The sequence below is a fragment of the Pongo pygmaeus genome, chromosome 19, assembly GCF_028885625.2.
Source record: "Pongo pygmaeus isolate AG05252 chromosome 19, NHGRI_mPonPyg2-v2.0_pri, whole genome shotgun sequence".
Taxonomy (NCBI): Eukaryota; Metazoa; Chordata; class Mammalia; order Primates; family Hominidae; genus Pongo; species Pongo pygmaeus.
The window spans coordinates 84,046,121-84,066,534 of NC_072392.2; the positions used below are offsets into that span (position 1 = coordinate 84,046,121).

At 36.6% G+C, this 20,414-nt stretch overlaps 1 protein-coding gene across 40 annotated transcripts in view; it reads right to left on the bottom strand.

Moving 5' to 3' along the window:
- Window positions 1-20,414, bottom strand: part of CEP112 (centrosomal protein 112) — a 598,860-nt gene that overhangs the window by 266,408 nt on the left and 312,038 nt on the right. For all 40 annotated transcript variants that reach the window (XM_054456162.2, XM_063656440.1, XM_063656450.1 and 37 more), the window contains one exon: window positions 16,262-16,444. In XM_054456162.2, the coding sequence (XP_054312137.1) occupies window positions 16,262-16,444 (183 nt within the window). The remainder of the gene's footprint in view (window positions 1-16,261; window positions 16,445-20,414) is intronic.

Sequence of the window (20,414 nt, forward strand, 5' to 3'; positions counted from 1 at the left end):
CCCTTTTCATCATAAAACCTCATCTGGTTCGGAGTCCAAGTCCATCAAACCTTTTTCCTTTAAAGTCCCGCCTTTGGTTCCACATCAATTTATTCAAACCGCAGCTGGGTGGCTGAAAACGAAAGGACAGCATCATTTAAACCAACCATGTTCCTAACTTGAAAGAGGGGCTATAATTAAAAAAATGGGCATAAAAGAATGGAAATGGGATAATATTTTTTAATGGTAGTTCAAAGGCCGACAGATGTCAGAGCCTTTGAAGATGTCAGTACACTGAGTAAGAAGTTGCCATAAAAGAGCTTGCCGGAGAGGTGAAGCAGCTTTTTAATGGCTAAAAAAACCCTTGCAGACACATCCTTGTGTTTTTAATTTGTCAGAGTTTCTGCAGTATTTTCTGATTAATGACACATGATTATAACGGCATAGCAGGCATATTTTTATACTTGGTTAAATGAATAGTTTATTTCACATTCTTTTAGAGCTAGATAAGAATAGGGACACTTTCCTAGGAAGTCCAAAACTATTCTGATTGATTCACATATTTATGCTAATTTTGTGGGACTGGCCCAATTCAGAATTACTATATGTTGCCAGCTTTTGTTCTTTAATAGTCTGTTTGCTAATAACATTACAATTCACATGTGGTAGTTAAAATGCAATTCACTACAGTTTCATTCTTTTCATGTACATGGAACAATATGTGCCTGAATAATTAATTTGTGCACCAAGTCATGTCAAACCAAATTAATGTTTTAAGACATTCCTGAGCTCAATCTACACAACCGCGGGCTGCCATACGGTTCAGAAGAGAAAGGGTTGCTTAGGGGAAAAAATGCAGCTATAATTATAATATAACATTAATGCTTACTCAAAAAAAACGAGCTGGAATACTATGTGCAAAATGCTGGGGGATACTCTTCTAAGATTTGGGGGAGGGACTTAGAGTACTTCCAAACTATATGCCCTTCTAAATAGTTCTAACATGTCAATTTGATTTGTTCTGTGAAATTGCCCTCACAATATTCATGAATGTTAATCACAAGTCTCTAGTGAGTAGTAGCAAGAAAAAAAAAAAACAGGTTTCCCCACCAATGGATATGCCTGTAACTTATAACCATGATGACGTGCAGGGGAGACAGAGTTCATGGCTTTGAAGTGAGACATATTCGAGTTCACATCCTAGCCCTCGCACTTAAGAGCTGCATAGCTTGGGTCTGTCTTCCCACCTGTAAAAACTGAGACAATACATAAGTGCCTCCTCCCAGAAAGCATGTGAAGGTGTCTAGCATGTAATTATTGTTCCTTTCTCAAACTACATGATATACAGAAAATTTAAAATTAGGCCATTTTCTGATTGAAAATGTTTATATATCACAAAATCACATTTTAATGAGAATAACCATTCTTTTAAAAGTGGATGCTGAAATTTCCCACTGCTTCAGGACCAATAGATTGTAAGTACTGTCTCCATCCTTACGTTGTAATCTTATATGACCATGACTGGTCAAACCTGTAAGCATACACCTGTTTGTGTCTGAAATCTAACCTTCAGCCCAGTACGGCAAGCACACCCATGGAGGCAGCTCAGCAAATGGGGTGCTAGGGCTCAGGCTGGGATGCAGGAGAGAGATAATATTCTCACGCAAGATCAGGCAAGAGAACTAGGAAGCAGAGAGGTGGAGTAGGCAGTGCCCCCAACCCAGAGAGAGCAGATCTTGCAGCAGGCAGGAGCCCTGCAGCCTGATCCTGAAGAAGCTGACCTGCAGTCCTCTTGCCACCCCTCAGGTTTTCTCTGGAAACGGGAGCATCTTGGGGTTTACTTTCCTCAGGGAGGGGGTGTTTCCTCTTTCAGGTCTCTAGGTGACTATAGTTTTGTATCACTAACCCTGGGGACAATTACAAAGCAGGTAAAGTTTGCCTTAAGCATCCTTCCACCCCCTTGTTTGCACTTCCCTGTTTTTTTTCTTGCCTTGCTCCAACCCACCTCCAGATGTCCACTCTTCCAAAAACTCCCCCAGGGCATCCCACCAGGAGGTTATCTTCTGGCAATATCACTCTTCCTTCTCCCTTTACAGTCTTACCATACATCAAAACTCCCATTTCTTGAGTGTAATGGATTTCAGCTTGATGAGAGCAATTTAATTAGAAATAATTTCACAATATGGTACGTACATCAGCTATTTTCCTGCCCAATTCAATGCTGTTCAGATCTTTCCTTTGCTATGAAGACTCCCCCGTTTCCTTCAGGCAATCAGTCTTCTGGCTTGGGGTACAAGGCAGATAGCCTTTATCCTACTTATCATGCTACATCCACTTGCTAAATTTTCTGCTAAGAACCCTTGCAGGGGAAGCCTTTGTCTTGTTTTTGTATATTTTCTCTTAGCGTAGTGACTGCTACACAAAGGTGTTCAACAAATGAACCAACAAAGAGATCAATGAAAGAAGATACAATTTCATCTTTAAAATGATCATTTTTTTTACCATATATCGTTATTCATTTAAGTTTTAACACTGTTCAGGAATTATCTATTCAGGTATCCATTTTACTGTATATATTTATCCATTTTGAATTTTTGAATGCATTCATGAGTTACTTACTCAAGGCAAATGCATTAAATTAAAATCAAGAAAAGGGCAAGCAAGAGAGAGAATGTTACTCAGCCCAAACAAATTCTACTTAGAGATACTTCAAGCAATGTAATGGACAGATTCCAGGCACAGTAAAGTATGTGGGGTAGGAGCATTCTTACACCGAGTGACTCAGTCTAGGAATCTGGACATTTTAGAGGAGCTTCCATGCAGCTTGTGGTTGGAAGCTCCTTATCTCCCATTAGCTGATCCAAGATATGTTCTCCCGCTGATCAGTTCCCCAAACTCTTGGCTCTTAGATAGGCCCAGGCAAAACCTATTCCTTTTTTCCTGTCAGAATTGAGTTTGTGCTTCATTGGGTGATCCTGCCAGTTAATCCCTGCTTCCCTAGGTGAGGCGTGAAAGCTTTCTTAGTACCTAACTGGCAAAGTTCTCTGTGGACATGAAACCTTACTGCTTTCAGGAGCAACCATAGGACTGGAGATGCTGGGCTGCTTGGGTGTTGTATTGATCCTCCCCATATCACTAAACAAGCCCAGTTTACTGCTGCCTGAAAATCATGCCTGTGTCTCTCAGTAACAGCCCAAGTTGCTTCCTTCATCTGGATCTTGTTTTCCACCTCTAAAATAGACTCCCTGATCTCACAGCCACTTCAGAATTAGGTGAGAAACAGCCAGTGTTCATGGACTGCTGTTCATTTGGTATAGTAGTCCATTTATATTATATTACATATTATATAATTATACATTTATATTAATTATTATAATTATATATATTAATTATAAATATTATATATTATATAACCACAATTCACAACTCGAGAAAATAAAACTAATATTGACAGGGTTATTCAGAAGCATTTGCCCATTCCAAATTCTCACAATAATCCACGAGTTAGGTATTATTGTTACTTTTTTCCTGGCTCCTGAAATGCCACTTTCTCATGGTTCCCTGCCTCTTTCTCTGGACCCACCTTCCCACTTTCTTAGTCTTCTTGTCCAGCTCTATTTCCTTTACCTTCTCTTTAAGCAGTGTGTCTCTTCTTCTAATTCTCTTTCCCTCCACAGGAGATCTCATCTTCACTGTTGGTATCCATTACCCTCTGTGCTCATGATTCTTTAATCTTATTTTCAATAGAGATGGAGAGCTGTCTTTTGAAGTCAGTCCTATATTTCTTCTTGCTTAAGTAGCATCAACACATAAATGTCCTACAGCATGTCAAACCATAACTCGAGGTCTGCTCTCTCTCCCTCACTGCCACATCAACTTTCCCCATTGTCACTGCCTTGGCTAAGGACCTCATCATCTCTCGCGAGGGTGACTCTAACTAGTCACCCAGGCTCCAGTCTCACTACCTGCTAATTCTTAATCTTCTGCTTAAAATTCTGCAGTGACTTTTGATTGCTGACAATTATGTTCTCTAAACTTTTTTGGGACACTCCTATCATAAAATATACAGTGTGTGTATATATATAAATTTGTAACACTATTAATATGTTAAATACATTATACAAATTTGCACAAAGTAAGTATTTTTAAAGACAAAATTCAAACACACATTAACAGAAGTTCTGGGTTTTTTCTTCCTATACCCTCGTGAACCCCACTTGGGAGAACACTGCTCTAAATAATTACTAAATGGGATAATAAGTGTAACAAGTAGAATATTAAAGTGGAGGAATGGTAGAGGTATTGCAGATGGCGGCACAGACAGTATAAATCACAAACTGGAGATCACTGGCCAAGGGGACCCAGTCCAGACTTCTCCACGTGGTACGTGTTCTTCATATATTAATCATGCTACTCTTTCTGTTTAGAATGCTTTTTCCATTCTAATTTGCATAGAACATTTCAGTCATTTTTTAAAACTCAAAACATCTGATGTCTACTCTAATGGAACCTCTTCTGATGACCTCCTCAGACCCGATGCCCCCACATCCCATAATTTCCATCTCTACTTTTCTTGGGATCAAAGCTTCATTATGACTTTGTCGTACTTTGCTATAACTCCAGCTGGCCTGAAGGGTGAGTACACTAGAGGGGGCCACAGAATAACCTTCTATTTCCATACTCCATCATTCTTAGAAAGATGCTGACATTGTCACCTGTTACATACCTGGTGGGCAGGCAGGCGTATAGTCAATGTTTCTAGACAGTAGAAATGGACCAAGAGGGTATTAATCTCCTTCCATACCAAAGAATGGTAAAGAACATTCCTTAAAGGGCCTGATTAAATCATCACAGCAATCAGGTGATATCATCAGCAAAGGGTGCCTTCATAACAATGTGCGAATGAGGGGAGCTTGTCCTTCTGACCAGGGTTATTGTTACTGTGTCTCCTATACCACACAGCCTTTGATGTGTGGTAAGATGCATCCTCTGTCTATGTTAAAGGAAGACATTCTTTACTTATATCTGTTGGTATGAATCATAGTATTCTCCATTTACGACAGATGCACAATGCCTGTTTCCCCATAGACTGTAAGCTTGAGGGAGAAACCATTCCTTTTTTATATACTTAGGTCCTGGCATAGGGGCCTGGCTCATAGTAGGAGCTCAATGAATGCCACTAAGTGAATGAATGGATATCACAGGTGTGGAAAATGATGCTCAGGGGTATTGACGTAATTAGCTAATATGAACTCAGGTTTATAGAGCCAGTAAATGATAGAGACTGGCCATGAACCAGCATCTCTATCTTAATATTCAATAAGAAATTGGTAATTGCATCTGGGCCCATGCTTTAATTATTATCTATATGTCCAGTTCGCATCTCCGGAATCTCAACCTGCATATCCAACTCGCTGTCTGACACACTTCCCTCTGGATGTTTAACATGCAGCTCACACTTAGCTTGGCAACAAAAGACCTCTTGCTTTTGCTTCTGTTCCCCGGCAATCTTCCTCGTATTTGACACCACCGTCTATACAGCTGCTCAAACCAAAACTCTAGGAGTTACTCATATTTCTTCTTCCCCTCATTCCCCACACCCAACCCATCTGCAAGTCCTGCTGCCTCACATATGCATGCCATATAGGCATCTAGGACTGTTCACAAACAGAGCAATCTGTTAAAAACATGAATCAAATCATGTCACCTTACTGCTTACAGCCTCTGTCTTCCCATCACATTTAAAATGCAATTCAAACTCTTCACCAGGGCTTAAAAAGCCCTGTGTCTGCTACTCCCCGCCCCCTTTCTCACACCTGCTATGCTCCTGCCAGACAGATCTCCTTTTTCATTTCGAGAACACACAAAACTTATTTTCCTACAGGGTCTCTGCACCAATTGTTGCCTCAGTCTGGCTGGCTTCTCATCAATCAGATCTTAAATGAGATATCTTTTCCTTGGAGAGGCGTTCTCTGATGGCCAGCTAACACAATTGTCACTGTATCATATCTCTCAATTTTAATTCTCCACCTACAAGTTATTGCTATGTGATACTCTCCTTGTTAATTCAGTTTTTGTCTTATGATCTGTCTTCCCCAATGCAACTGTAATTTCCTTTAGAGCAGAGTACTGGTCTATCTTGCACTGGCTACAGGAATACCCTTGCGGCCATATAGGCCATGCCCTGTACAACTCTGGGGCAACATTCACACAAATCAGGATGTGAAAGGCACCTCCCAAAGGTGTGCATGCCCAGCCCTAGGGCCTGGCACGGGGTAAGCACTCCAAAATTCTTAATGAAATAAAGTTGAAAAAAGTTGATGTCTGCCTAATTTTTGGCCAGCAAACTTACATGGAAATAAATTGATTTACATATTATCTGAAGGGTCATAATTATAAAATGTCCAAGTCACAGAGTTCCATTTTTTTCTATATTAATCTGAAACAATGAGATTTCAAAAAGCAATCAAAACAGTTAACAATAATTATGATTTTTATTGAGATTTACTCTACTACTCTTGTTCCTGAATTGAATAATGTTTTTAAGAAACACCAACATTATGGCAGTAGATGGTGATTTTTTTTTATTGTGTGCCACTAGAATTGGTTAGACAGGTGACATCATAAGAGCGCATTTCCAAATTTTGCCTCAAGTCTGAAACATCTATGCACAGTCCGGACTTTAAAAGGGGAGCCTGGAACACACTGCAGCTCTTGAACTCATAGCATTTGTCTAATGACAGCTTTGGCAGTAATTGGTGGATAATTGAAGAGCAAAAGTTTTCAACCCTCACACTCCACTTCTCTTGTTGCACATGTCAACGTCACTATAACTGGAGCTATCATTTTAGCCAACAAGTGAGGATAACATTTACATTTCAAAAAATTAGCTTTTCAGGAAACATTTGGTGAACACACGCATTTTGTACATTAAATGACATCTTTGAAAATAACGAAATAAGTAAGGTCCCACTTGACCCTAGGGATCTGGGGTTTGTTTTCTTAATAAATACTGACTTAAGGAGCAAACTTAAGATGAATGAATCACCAATTTAATTTTAACCTTTTTAAAGACCTGTGACTTTCAGGTCTTTCCACTGGAAAATTCCCTTGTTTTAAGATGGTGGGCCTGGCTGAACTACTGGATCTCTGTTCACTGAAAGCTCTTCTGTATCACAGAGCCACAGTATCTGGTGAAAGGACACACACACTCCTCGAGACTAGTGTAGCATTACAACTGTCCCTACAAACAAGGGAAGAGACCCAGATCCAGGTGACATAATTTAGCACACTTCAATTTCTGAGGACACCATTAACTCATATTCAAATGTTACTAATACTTTCAGTATTACTTGACTAATACTTGACTTCATACCTAAGCAAAACAAATAAAAACAAACCAGAAAAATAACACATTCACATTTTCAAACCCTGGAAGTCTAATTGTGTATTGTTTCTTTGTGATTTCTTATGATTTTTCCCAACCTCCCAGTACACAAATATCCAAAAGCACTCAAGAGATTAAGACATAATTTAAAATAATTATTAAGACAAGTGAAAAAGTATAATTTTCCTTGAATTTTAATATTTGTTTCAACTAAAAAAACATTATCTCAAGTTGCACACTAAGCTACTGATTCAATACTTGGGCTCTATTCAGCCCATTTTTATTATTTAAAAGTTTCCACTTAATGACAATATTTATAAAATATTTTCTGTACACAAATATTACAGTAGTTTGAAAACAGACTACTATTTTCATACAATGCTGTGTTCTCTTCTCCAAATAGGCATTTAAGGTCTCCCTGACACCAATTTGTGACATTTTTGTCATGAAAAAAGCTCAGGTGTTAAATATCTTTCCTGTCATGCAAGTAGGCATGATTCCAATTAGCCCTGAATGGGAGACAAAATGACAGTTTAATAAGCTTCAATTTGCCAGCTCTTTGAACATTTGATGATATCACCATTTTGCCAATCATTTCTTGCACTTTGGCTTCAACCTCTCTGTCACAAAAAATTACCACAAATATACAAATGAAGACATCAGGGACGTCTCTTACAGAACCAATTGAGTCAGAAATCCAAAAATGACTTTTCCAAGACATTAAGGAAGAAGAGTTATTCATCCAATACTTTCTCAGAGATAATTTCTGCCAATATTTCTAGTAATTTCATCGAGGCCTAGGTGAAAAGGAGAAGGAAGAGTAATATGCTAAAAATAACTCAAGGCATATTTCCTTATGTCAATGGAAATGACATTCTGCATGCAGAATAATGCTTTATCTCTGGAGTATTTATTTTAGAAAAGAATTCACCTTAACAGTCTCTTCCTTGAGCAAAATAGCTCTAAGATGAAGCTAACACTGCATCAACGTAAATTGTTTTTGAGGAGTCTAGAAGAAACACATTTTCTAATTATACCCTTGTATCAGTATGAAAAAATCTCCAGGTTTGAACTTCATAATCTCTGACCTCATTTCTAAGTGGCTTTTATTGGATTCTGTCATGCGATAGGATCCTCATTCACATTCCTTTAGGAAAAAGATACTAACGAACAATTCTGTCATGCAATAGGATCCTCATTCAGGTTCCTTTAGGAAAAAATATACTAACAAACACTGAACTCTGAGAGTTAAAATTTCATTCTATAAAATGAATGGATCATATGTAATATTCCAAATTAGTATGTGAATATAACAAATATCCACAGATCATAAACCATTCACAAAAAACCATACCTTACCACTACTAAATGCAAATTCCTACGCTGTTTTTATCAAGACTGGTAGGCCTCATTGACCTAATAACTTGGTGGATTCTTACTCTGGGCACTCCTTCTTATTTCAGTAACAATGTGAAACCAAAAGTGAACCCATTTCAAAAATGTACTCACTACTCACTCTTCTATTCTACAAATTCTGAAACTTGTTGGAAGAAACTATATTCCAAAGAAAATATTAAGGATTGCATATCTCTTTAGAGTTTAATTTACCTCAAAAGAAAGACATAGTCATGGCTTGTGGTCTTAGAGAAAGAGTGAAACTACCGGCTAATACTTGATTTGGATATACATAGTTCGAATTATAAGTATCAGTATTTTAAATCTAGTAAGGTACTGACAATCCAAAATTAGGAATATAATGTATTTATGCAGAATAAATAAAATTCAGAGACAATATGCTCATACACTAGCAGGCATATGGGGTAGAGGACTTTGCTGTGAGTCCCAGTACACTAACTCTTAGTTACATAACCTTGGGCAATTTATTTATGCTTTCTGAATCTTTCCTCATTGGTAAAACGAAAATACATAGAGTCATCTTCTGACCCAGGTAAAAAGATCAAAACAGAGTTTCCAGATAGCAAATGTCATCCTCATAAGGTATTAAAGGGTTGCATAAGAGAATGCAATGCAAAGGACCCAGCAGAGAGCTTGGCACATAGAAAGCACACCATAAATATTTGTTGTTGTTGTTGTTGTTGTTGTCGCTGTTGCTACTGCTGCTGTTAAACACATACAAACATAAAAACTCAGTGTTGTTGGAGGAGCTACTACATACTCAAACTGGAAATCAGGCAGGATTATTCAAGCATTATTAAGACTTTGGAGCAACATCAAATATGGCAAATCGCTGAAAGAAATGCAAACTGCTATGAGAAGCTCAGCAGGGGAGCAGAGTACCAGTGTCTCTCTCTCCCATGCCAGGCAAAGATTCCTATATAATCCTGTTCCTTTTTTGCCATGTCCAAGTCTCTCCAAAAATCTAAAATCTTTCTTGGAGGAAACTAGGATAGAAAGAGCACTAAATTCAGATTAAGAAGCCCTGGTTTGCTAGTTCTGTGACCTTAGGCAAGAGATTGTCCCTGAATCATAGGTTTCTTATCTGTAAATGGAATACAGTTGGATGTGGTCATCTCTTTAGATTACTTTATCTGACTATACCACTGCTAGATACTTAGACACCTGATATAACTAAAAGCTTCATGTTGGCAGAACATATGGTATACAATGACTTGTGATCCCTTGCAACCCTCCCAGTTCTCACCACTGCAGTGATCATATGTTACTCCCTATTTAAAATCTCTTCCATATTTAATTACCTCTTCTTCAAGAACAATTTTAATATTTCTAAAGAAATCCATTAAATATAATGAGAACAAAAGACAGATTTTTAAAACAATCATTATTAGTTGACACAAAGTTACTAAAGCAAATGGAATACTTTATGGTATTATTTAGAAGGTTTGTCTTTAAAAGAAATGCTCCCTATCTAAAAGTGGACCAAATACCACAGAATGTGGTTTCCATGGTAACTGCCACATTTAAAAAATATGCACAGGACTAAAGATACACTGTATCTTCTACAAATGGATCATTCTTAGAGAAATCATTTTTCTTGCCTCATCTTGTATTTTTTGCTTTTTAAACAATATAATTTTCTCCATGATGAGGACAAAGTTAAATTGTTTATAATAGTATAATCACAGGTATATATACACTAGTTTTATGCCTTCAGGATGAAAACAATTACAGAACTTTAGAATTATAATGGAAAAAGAAAGCTGGTGACCTACACAAAATGTAAGCTTTACTTAAAATAGCATTTTCCTATATTTTCTGCTAACTAAATACTTAAGAAATAGTATTATTTTACATATTAATTTGTATAGTAATATACAAATAATGCAAATGTATTATTAAATTCACATGTAATACTAATAGACACAACATTATTGCATACTAACGAAACATGATCTTCACATCAGTGCAATCCAAGCCAAAATATGCTGAGAATTTTGGCCCCCTCTATTTGGAAAATTCTGTATGACCTATGCTTTTGGTGTCAGAAAAACAGCATTTCCCCCACACACTTTTTTAAATGGCCTAGTTATGAAAAACTCTATCAATATTTTGAATATATACAGAAAGTTCCTGGGCTATCTTAAATACAGCACTTAGATAATACGATAAAACTTCATCTAAAGAAAATAGAGAATTGTAATGTGTGGTTTTATCAGGAATCCACCAAAAATATCTTATTTTCTTTTTACAAAATTAAAGTGAAATAATAAAAACTTTTCCCACCAACCTTCCAATGCCTAACATTAAACTTTGTATATTGCAGTAAAGCCCACTTAATACTTAAAACACACTCTGCCCTCTCTAATACAAATAACTCAGTCCATCAGGGGATGAGCAGCACAGCTTGGTGTGTACACAGCTGGAACACCAGGCCACCACTCTGATGTGACCATGTGTGTCACTAGGGAGAAGAGGGGAACAAAAAACATGGTTACATTAACAGCAACAGCCTCATTAGGCTGGGGGAAAAATAGAGTTTACATAGCTTGGTTTTTCCAAGCAATCAGTCCAGTTTGATCCAAAGAAACAAAAACATATACTACCTCAGGACCAAGCAAATGGCATTAATGAATAAATATTAGTGATGAAATACTATTTTGGTTATGCAGGTAGGATATGAATCATTTTAATACAGGTGTAAGTATCTTTTACTCTTGGAGTGAATTACCACTTGATTTTATAATTTCTTTTTATAGTTTTTCATAACAAATTCAGAGACAAGAAAATCAGATATAAGAAAGAGATAATAACACACTTGGAAATTAATATTAGGCATTAACTCCTAAATAATTTCTAATCTCAGTTATGTTTCTAATTTCTACTTCCTAAAGACACTTTGTAAGTATTCGTGGCACAGTGATAAAACAACTGTACTAGAATTTGCTAGGCTGTGACTTAAAATATACTTTCTTATGATTCATAATATCCACAAAATTGTATTTCTTAAAGCACTTTGTTTTTTGATTTGAGAATAATAATATTCTCAATAAATTAAAATGAAATTTTAGTACATTAAAATAAAATCTAGTAATTACATTTTATGAAAGTACTAAAGAATCTAAAGTTTCCCCACCAGATTTTATTTCCAATGTTTTAACATATGGAAAATATCATCAATTATATTGGTCAGTGTCCTTTATATTAAGTCTAATGGCATAAATTTCTCTCAGAACTGAGAACTAGAAAAAAGAAGAACTGCTATGATTTTTTTCATTACATAATTAGAATTATACAATTCACAGCAAAGTTTCCCTCTTTGCTGTGGCTTCTAGGCAAGCGCAGAGCTAAAATTTCTGCTTAACTGTAATATTTTTTCTTCAGTATAGATTTTCTAATGTGGTTAATATAATTTATTGCTTAATTATTATTTTCAGTTATTTTAAGTGTATATTTATTATAAAATGCTGCTTTAGATCCTTTTGATAGTAGCTGGCATATAAAAAAATTAAAATGTTTTCACTAGAAAAATGCTACCAAAGACCAAAAGCCATGTATATAGGTATAACAAGAATGTTCAGACTATACGTATTGTTAAATTTACCCTTCGAGTAATCTTTAAAGAATGATAGCCAATGTTCAAGCCCCTGGATGCAGGCACACACTCAGTTTATAAATGGAGATTTTTATCTTGGGCCCAAATTTGCAAATGCATGGAAAATCAGGTAATGCAATTGAGATACAATTTTTAAAATTAAAATTGTCCTATCAGTATCTTTCTAGGAAAACTTTTTTCTAAGTAGAAAAGAATTATCACAAATTCTACATTTCGGAATCAGTGATAAGTTCAGCTCTTAATGTGAATCACTATGGCAAAATCAAGATAATCTGTACATTTATTATGTAAAAATTGTTCATATTAGATTTATGATTCTCAGTGTAGGGAATTAAGAAAGGCATTTAGATGCCAATGTTTTGCAAGAGCCACTGTACTATACGCAAATGCTAAATTCAATATATTTTTCAGATATGGCTGATGACCTTGTGCAAGGTTGCTGCATTTAATTTGCATGATACTGATGGTGATGCACAATGGCTGCTGGTTATCCTAGGTGCCTAAATGTCTCTACTACAACAGGTCACATAGCGGTCCTAAGATGGTGACACCACCTCTGGGGAGAATCACAAAGGTTCTATGCAACAATCTCTACAGTAGTCACACATACCACTCACTGTGGCAACAAACGTAAAACATCAAGCAATCTCTAAATGGTTCAGGGCCCTAAAAGGACAAGTAAGGGACCAAGGAACCTATGTTCTATTTTTCCTCTAATTCAACAGGATAAACTATAGAAATTCTTTCATTATATTATAGTTCAAAAGCAAAATAAGAATTACATGTAGAACTTCCATGTCAGAAGAAGCTAAGATTATATTTATAAATTTTCTTCATATTAAAATATGATTGAATCAATGAGATCATTCTCCAAAATAATTTCAATAAGAGAGACTTGGTAAATGAGAAATATTCGACAATGAGGTTATGAATTTCTATAAGTCTTGATTTCTACCGGTCTGAATGCTTTTTCTTAAACATACGACCTTAGATAGATACCAGACTGAACATCTTGTATGATGGTGGTAAAATTTAATGCGCACATTAGCAAATTTAAGTATCAAAATATAATATATCCTGCCATTGAAAATCAAAGTACTATAACAAAAATATAATATAGACATAAAATAATTACCTAACTGAACCAAATAAAATGAGGAGACTAGTTCATTGTCCTTGGTGCATTTCTATGTCTTATCATTGCTCTTTACAACAGAAATTATTAGAATAACAATTAACCTATAATAATTATAAAACATATTCACCAAAAGGGAGTCCCTAGTTGTAATGATTCACCTTAAGGTTGGTAACTATACTTTATAATAATGATTTTCTAATCAGCATACAATGTACTACATATTTGGAAGAAGTCAAAAATAGATTTTAAGGAAACTGTACTCATTTAAGAATCTGATGCAGGGGAAGCAGCAAACAAAGCCATAGATTTCAAAATAGATATTTCACTGGTCCTCTTTTGGTTAAGTATTTCAAATAGCCCTTTTTACAAAATGGCCTCCATTGCTAAACTAGAATAGCCACACATTAACTGAAAATCAAATCTCTAATTGAAAATCAAATTAAAAAATTTTACAATCTAATATTTAATATGTTTGTTCTGCATCAAACAACACAGTGATTTGAAAAAGATCTATTTTGAAAATCATATGCCTACTTTGTTTTCTTGAAATTTGTGAATGAATTTAGAACTTAAAAGGTATTATACATTATTTAGACTACAACCACGAAGAGATAGATTTTGAAAATTTAAGACTTACCTGAAGGAAACTTTGAATTAATATCCTCAGTAAATAACCAAAGATAAATACAAATTATGAGTATTTTGGTACACATGATAAGATTTTTTAAAGTACAGCTCATTGCTAAAAGTTTAAAAAATTGTATTCTCTAAGAACGACTAAGTACAACATACACAAAATTATTTTCCTTTTGAGCAAGAATGCATTTAGCCTGTTTCCACTGCTTACTGGCATTCCCTTGACAGCAATTCCAATTAGTAAAACGTTCCAAGAAAGACACGAAATATGAGAAATACATCCTAAATTACAACATTTGAGGAGGTCATATAGTCCTCATACTTAATGTTTCAATAGGAAGAAATTCAATTAATAGCCTCATTGTACTATCCCTGTGGCTTTATTATACGTAATAGAACTAAAATTTCCCTTTTGTTATGATTGGATGAACCGCACCCTACATGGCAGACACAACTCATGCAAAATCACAAAGGTTCCCTCTAAATTTGGCCTCCACTTGTATCGGCTTCCCTTAGCAGCCCCCAAATAATAGGAAGTTATGTAAATTAGTGTATTTTATCTTATCCATTATACGATTCTACTATGCAGACAAACCCTACACTGACTCAGAACCCACATCTCTTACCATGGGAAACAATGGTAAGGTGTAACATCATATTTGAAAGAGAATATGAACTAGAAAATATTCCTAATAAATTGAATGGCTAAGAGTCAAAACACCAGCATATATTTCATAAAGGCTCTAATGAGACTGGTGGCAAAAATATAATACACAATGATTTAACAGGAACCACCTGAGTATTCTGGTACCATGGGCACTACAATGACTACCTTTTTAGGTAGCAAACCACTGTAAAACAAGTTGAAAATAATTGTACTGTAAATGTATACCATTGACAACAAAACCTGTGCTGTGTATATTCATATTGCATCAGTTATTCTCTGAAAATAGAAGACAACTCAAGGTCAAATGAAAAATAACCGATAACTCCTATTCTTTGCCTTACCACCTCCCGCTGTCCACTCAAAAAAATTAACATCTTACTTAATTAGTAATGTGTTTACGTTTAGATAATTATAAAACTGTTGAAAGACATAATATAACAGAAGGTTTGCTTTGTTTGAAAATTATATTATTTGGGGAGGAAGAATAACTAGAGGAAGAAGCTTGTGTGGTGTGGTTAGCATGGTTAGATTTCAGTGGGAAAAGGGGTATTTAGACCTACTATACAATATGTTTTTATTAGAAAAGAACATTATCTTTTTATTGATATCAATTGCTCTTAAATTTTTCTTTAATACAATTTCACAGCAATCTCAAGAGGATACACTAAAGGCCCTTGATTATATATACTCTAAAGAAAGTATTGTATCACAAAGATACACATCCAATAAGATTTCTTTTTTCATCTGAAATTTATAAAGATAATTTTCCATGCTGACAGTGCACATTTCATCCACAAGTTTGAGGAGTCAAATGCTACCACAGCTGGGGGTTATTCTGCCAAATGGCTTCCAACAGGGACTACAGAGATGTGGGCTAGGAGGCATGTGTGTGTGCAGGAAAAAGCAACAGACCTGATGGGAAATAGCCCTTCTCTGGAGTCGTTTTTATCAATTACCATCTGAGTGATCTAATCAAATGTAGTCTAATGAAAACAGCAACACTAGGAAGGAAAAGCAAATATTAAAACAGCTGCTTGATTACCTACAGAGATTAAAACAAAAAGCAAGGAGTGAGGCTGATATATTTCATAGGGATTTGCTAAGGCTGAAGGGAGGGGTAAGGGGCAGATACCTTAAAAAAATCCATCATGAAAGGAACTGAGACAAGATTATAAAAAAGGGGGCCAAGTTATAGCGCGCCATGGGATTTTTAATCTGGCTACCTGTGGTTTCTGTAGTTAAGGCTTTATTCATCCCAAAATGGGGGGGTCGGGGGGAGAAAAACAAAAAAAAAATCACATTTATATGTCAGTTTTGCAAATGATCAAACAGCGTGCATCAACAAGAATAATAAGAAAACATTAAACGCTGATGACCTTTTAAAAACAGATACCCGTTTTATCAAATATTATTGATAATTACCTGTGCATCTCGTTTCTTGAACTCCTGAATTTGATTTTCGTGCTCCATATTGGCAGCGCGAAGCTGTTTTTCCAGGTTTTCAATTTCCCGTTCATGGTCTCGGACTAGGCTATCCTTCTCTGCGTTATGCTGCTGTAATAGGTGCGTCTTCTCCTGTTCATGCTCCAGCTTCAGCTCTACTATCTGATTGGACAATGAGGAGGACAGTTCATCAACAGAACATCCTTGTCGTCATGACAACTCATGTACAGCTTAATTTTTCTCTAATTTGTCCAAGTTGAAAATTTTTATTTTTGCATCATTATTACCTCACCCTCGAAATACTCTCATTTGTTGGGGTGGTGGTTATGCAAACCTCCTAATATTCAAAATAGTTGGGCATATTCAGTAAATCCTTCTTCAATCTGTTGACACAAATATCTGAACATTGAAAAAAATTATCTCGAATGCTAGTCACTTCCTCCCTAAGAATTCCGGTATTACTGACCAGCAATGGTTATAAATGGTTAATAGTCAGTACGCTTTACTTTTTGCTTAAATATACACATGTAAAAAGCAGCAATTAAATCAGTCAGCTTTCTTCATGATTTACAAATAAAAGATCGGAGCTAAAATACGCATGGATTCTTGTATATACAGTTGTCTTTTAAAAAATAAAATGATAAATTTCAAAGCTCTATTATCTCGTTGTCAGCTATGGTATACCAACATAAACAGATGTTATGTGTTCCAGAAGGGCACCTGCTGTGCTGCAAGCTTGCGCCATGATTTCATAAAGAGCATTCTATTCTCAGGATCCTTTCCCAGTCCACTCCACACTGGAGACTGTGACCTTGGCCAGTCTTAGCCTCTCCCTGCTAGACTGAATGGCAGCCCGAGACCAAGGGCCTGGTTGCCGCAGCTTTGATACTAATCCTCCCAGACTGTGCACAATGGCACCCTACCTGGCCTGCAAACTATAGCCAGCCAGGCTGTCTTTGAAGCAGGTGATGAATAGGGGACGGCAGGAAGCCAGCTTCCCCAGTGAACTCCAGGCCACACAGCTGCTAAGAACAGTCACTTGGATTTTTCTTCAGTTTTGGTGGATTTCAGGGGGAAAAACTGCTGTTATCTAGAATATGTTGTGTTATATTCGGCGTGAGAATCCATCTTCAAAAAAGCTAACAGTAGGAGCCTGCTCCAAATCGATCTTGTTTCGTGCAATGAATCACCAGACTACCTTATCTTAAAGCTATAGCATTCATTTCTCCAGGCATGCACACTGCACTAAATTTCAGAAGTTTTCTTTTTAAATTTGAAATTCTTATCTCTTATGACAAATCAAGAATCAAAACACAAATGAAATTTGCTTTAAAACATAGGTTTCAAAATGTTTTCTTATTGTGATTAAAGAGTAGCTGGTACCATTCCTTCTGAAACTATTCCAAACAACGGAAAAAGTGGGACTCCTCCCTAACTCATTTTATGAGGCCAGCATCATCCTGATACCAAAACCTGGCGGAGACACAACAAGAAAAGAAAATTTCAGGCCATTTTCCCTGAAAAACATCGACGCAAAAATCCTCAATAAAATACTGGCAAACCGAATCCAGCAGCACATCAAAAAGCTTATCCACCATGATCAAGTCGGCTTCATCCCTGGGAAGCAAGGCTGGTTCAACATATGCAAATCAATAAACGTAATCCATCCCATAAACAGAACCAATCACAAAATCACATGATTATCTCAACAGATGCAGAAAAGGCCTTTGATAAAATTAAACATCCCTTCATGCTAAAAACTCTCAATAAATTAGGTATTGATGGAATGTATCTCAAAATATTAAGAGCTATTTATGACAAACCCACAGCCAATATCATACTGAATGGGCAAAAGCTGGAAGCATTCCCTTTGAAAACCGGCACAAGACTCTCACCACTCCTATTCAACATAGTATTGGAAGTTCTGGTCAGGGCAATCACGCAAGAGAAAGAAATAAAGGGTATTCAAATAGAAAGAGAGAAAGTCAAATTGTCTCTGTTTGCAGATGACATGATTGTATATTTGGAAAACCCCATCGTCTCAGCCTAAAATCTCCTTAAGCTGATAAGCAACTTCAGCAAAGTCTCAGGATACAAAATCAACATGCAAAAATCACAAGCATTCCTGTACACCAATAATAGACAAACAGAGAGCCAAATCATGAGTGAGCTCCCATTCACAATTGCTACAAAGAGAATAAAATACCTAGGAATCCAACTTACAAGGGATGTGAAAGACCTCTTCAAGGAGAACTACAAACCACGGCTCAAGGAAATCAGACAGGACACAAACAAATGGAAAAACATTCCATGCTCATGGATAGAAGAATTAATATCGTGAAAATGGCCATGCTGCCCAAAGTAATTTATAGATTCAATGCTATCCCCATCAAGCTACCATTGACTTTCTTCACAGAATTAGAAAAAACTACTTTAAATTTTATATGGAACCAAAAAAGAGTCCGTATAGCCAAGATAATCCTAAGCAAAAAGAACAAAGCTGGAGGCATCATGCTACCTGACTTCAAACTATACTATGAGGCTACAGTAACCAGAACAGCAAGGAACTGGTACCAAAACAGAGATATATAGACCAATGGAACAGAACAGAGGCCTCAGAAATAATGCCACACATCTACAATCATCTGATCTTTGACAAACCTGACAAAAACGAGCAATGGGGAAAGGATTCTTTATTAAATAAATGGTGTTGGGGAAACTGGCTAGCTATATGCAGAAAAATGAAACTGGATCCCTTCCTTACACCTTATACAAAAACTAACTCAAGATGGATTACAGACTTAAACGTAAGACCTAAACCCATAAAAATCCTAGAAGAAAACCTAGGCAATACCACTCAGGATGGAGGCATGGGCAAAGACTTCATGACTAAAACACCAAAAGCAATGGCAACAAAAGCCAAAATTGACAAATGGGATCTAATTAAACTAAAGAGCTTCTGCACAGCAAAAGAAACTATCATCAGAGTGAACAGGCAACATACAGAATGGGAGAAAATTTTTGCAATCTATCCATCTGAGAAAGGGTTAATATCCAGAATCTACAAAGAACTTAGACAAATTTACAAGAAAAAAACAACCCCATCGAATAGTGGATGAAGGATATGAACAGACACTTCTCAAAAAAAAGCCATTTATGCAGACAACAAACATATGGAAAAAAGCTCATCATCACTGGTCATTAGAGAAATGCAAATCAAAACCACAATGAGATAACATCTTATGCCAGTTAGAATGGTGATCATAAAAAGTCAGGAAACAGATGCTAGAGAGGATGTGGAGAAATAGGAACACTTTTACACTGTTGGTGGGAGTGTAAATTAGTTCAACCATTGTGGAAGACAGTGTGGCAATTGCTCAAGAATCTAAAACCAGAAATACCATTTGACCCACAATCCCATTACTGGGTATATACCCAAAGGATTTTAAATCATTCTACTATAAAGACACAAGCATGGCTGGGTACGGTGGCTCATGCCTGTAATCCCAGCACTTTGGGAGGCTGAGGCGGGTGGATCACAAGGTCAGGAGATCGAGACCATCTTGGCTAACATGGTGAAACTCCGTCTCTACTAAAAATACATAAACAAAAACAAAATTAGCCGGGTGTAGTGGTGGATGCCTGTAGTCCTAGCTACTTGGGAGGCTGACGCAGGAGAATGGCGTGAACCCGGGAGGCGGAGCTTGCAGTGAGCCAAGATAGCGCCACTGCACTCCAGCCTGGGCAACAGAGCCAGACTCCGTCTCAAAAAAAAAAAAGACACATGAACACTTATGTTTATTGCAGCACCATTCACAATAGCAAAGACTTGGAACTAACTCAAATGCCCACAAATGATAGACTAGATAAAGAAAATGTGGCACATTTACACCATACTATGCAGTCATAAAAAATGATGAGTTCATGTCCTTTGCACAGACATGGATCAAGTTGGAAACCATCATTCTCAGCAAGTTAACATAGGAACAGAAAACCAAACACCCCATGTTCTCACTCATAAGTGGGAGCTGAACAATGAGAACACTTGGACACAGGGAGGGGAACATCACACACAGGGGCCTGTCAGGGGGTAGTGTACTAGGGGAGGGATAGCATTAGGAGAAATACCTAA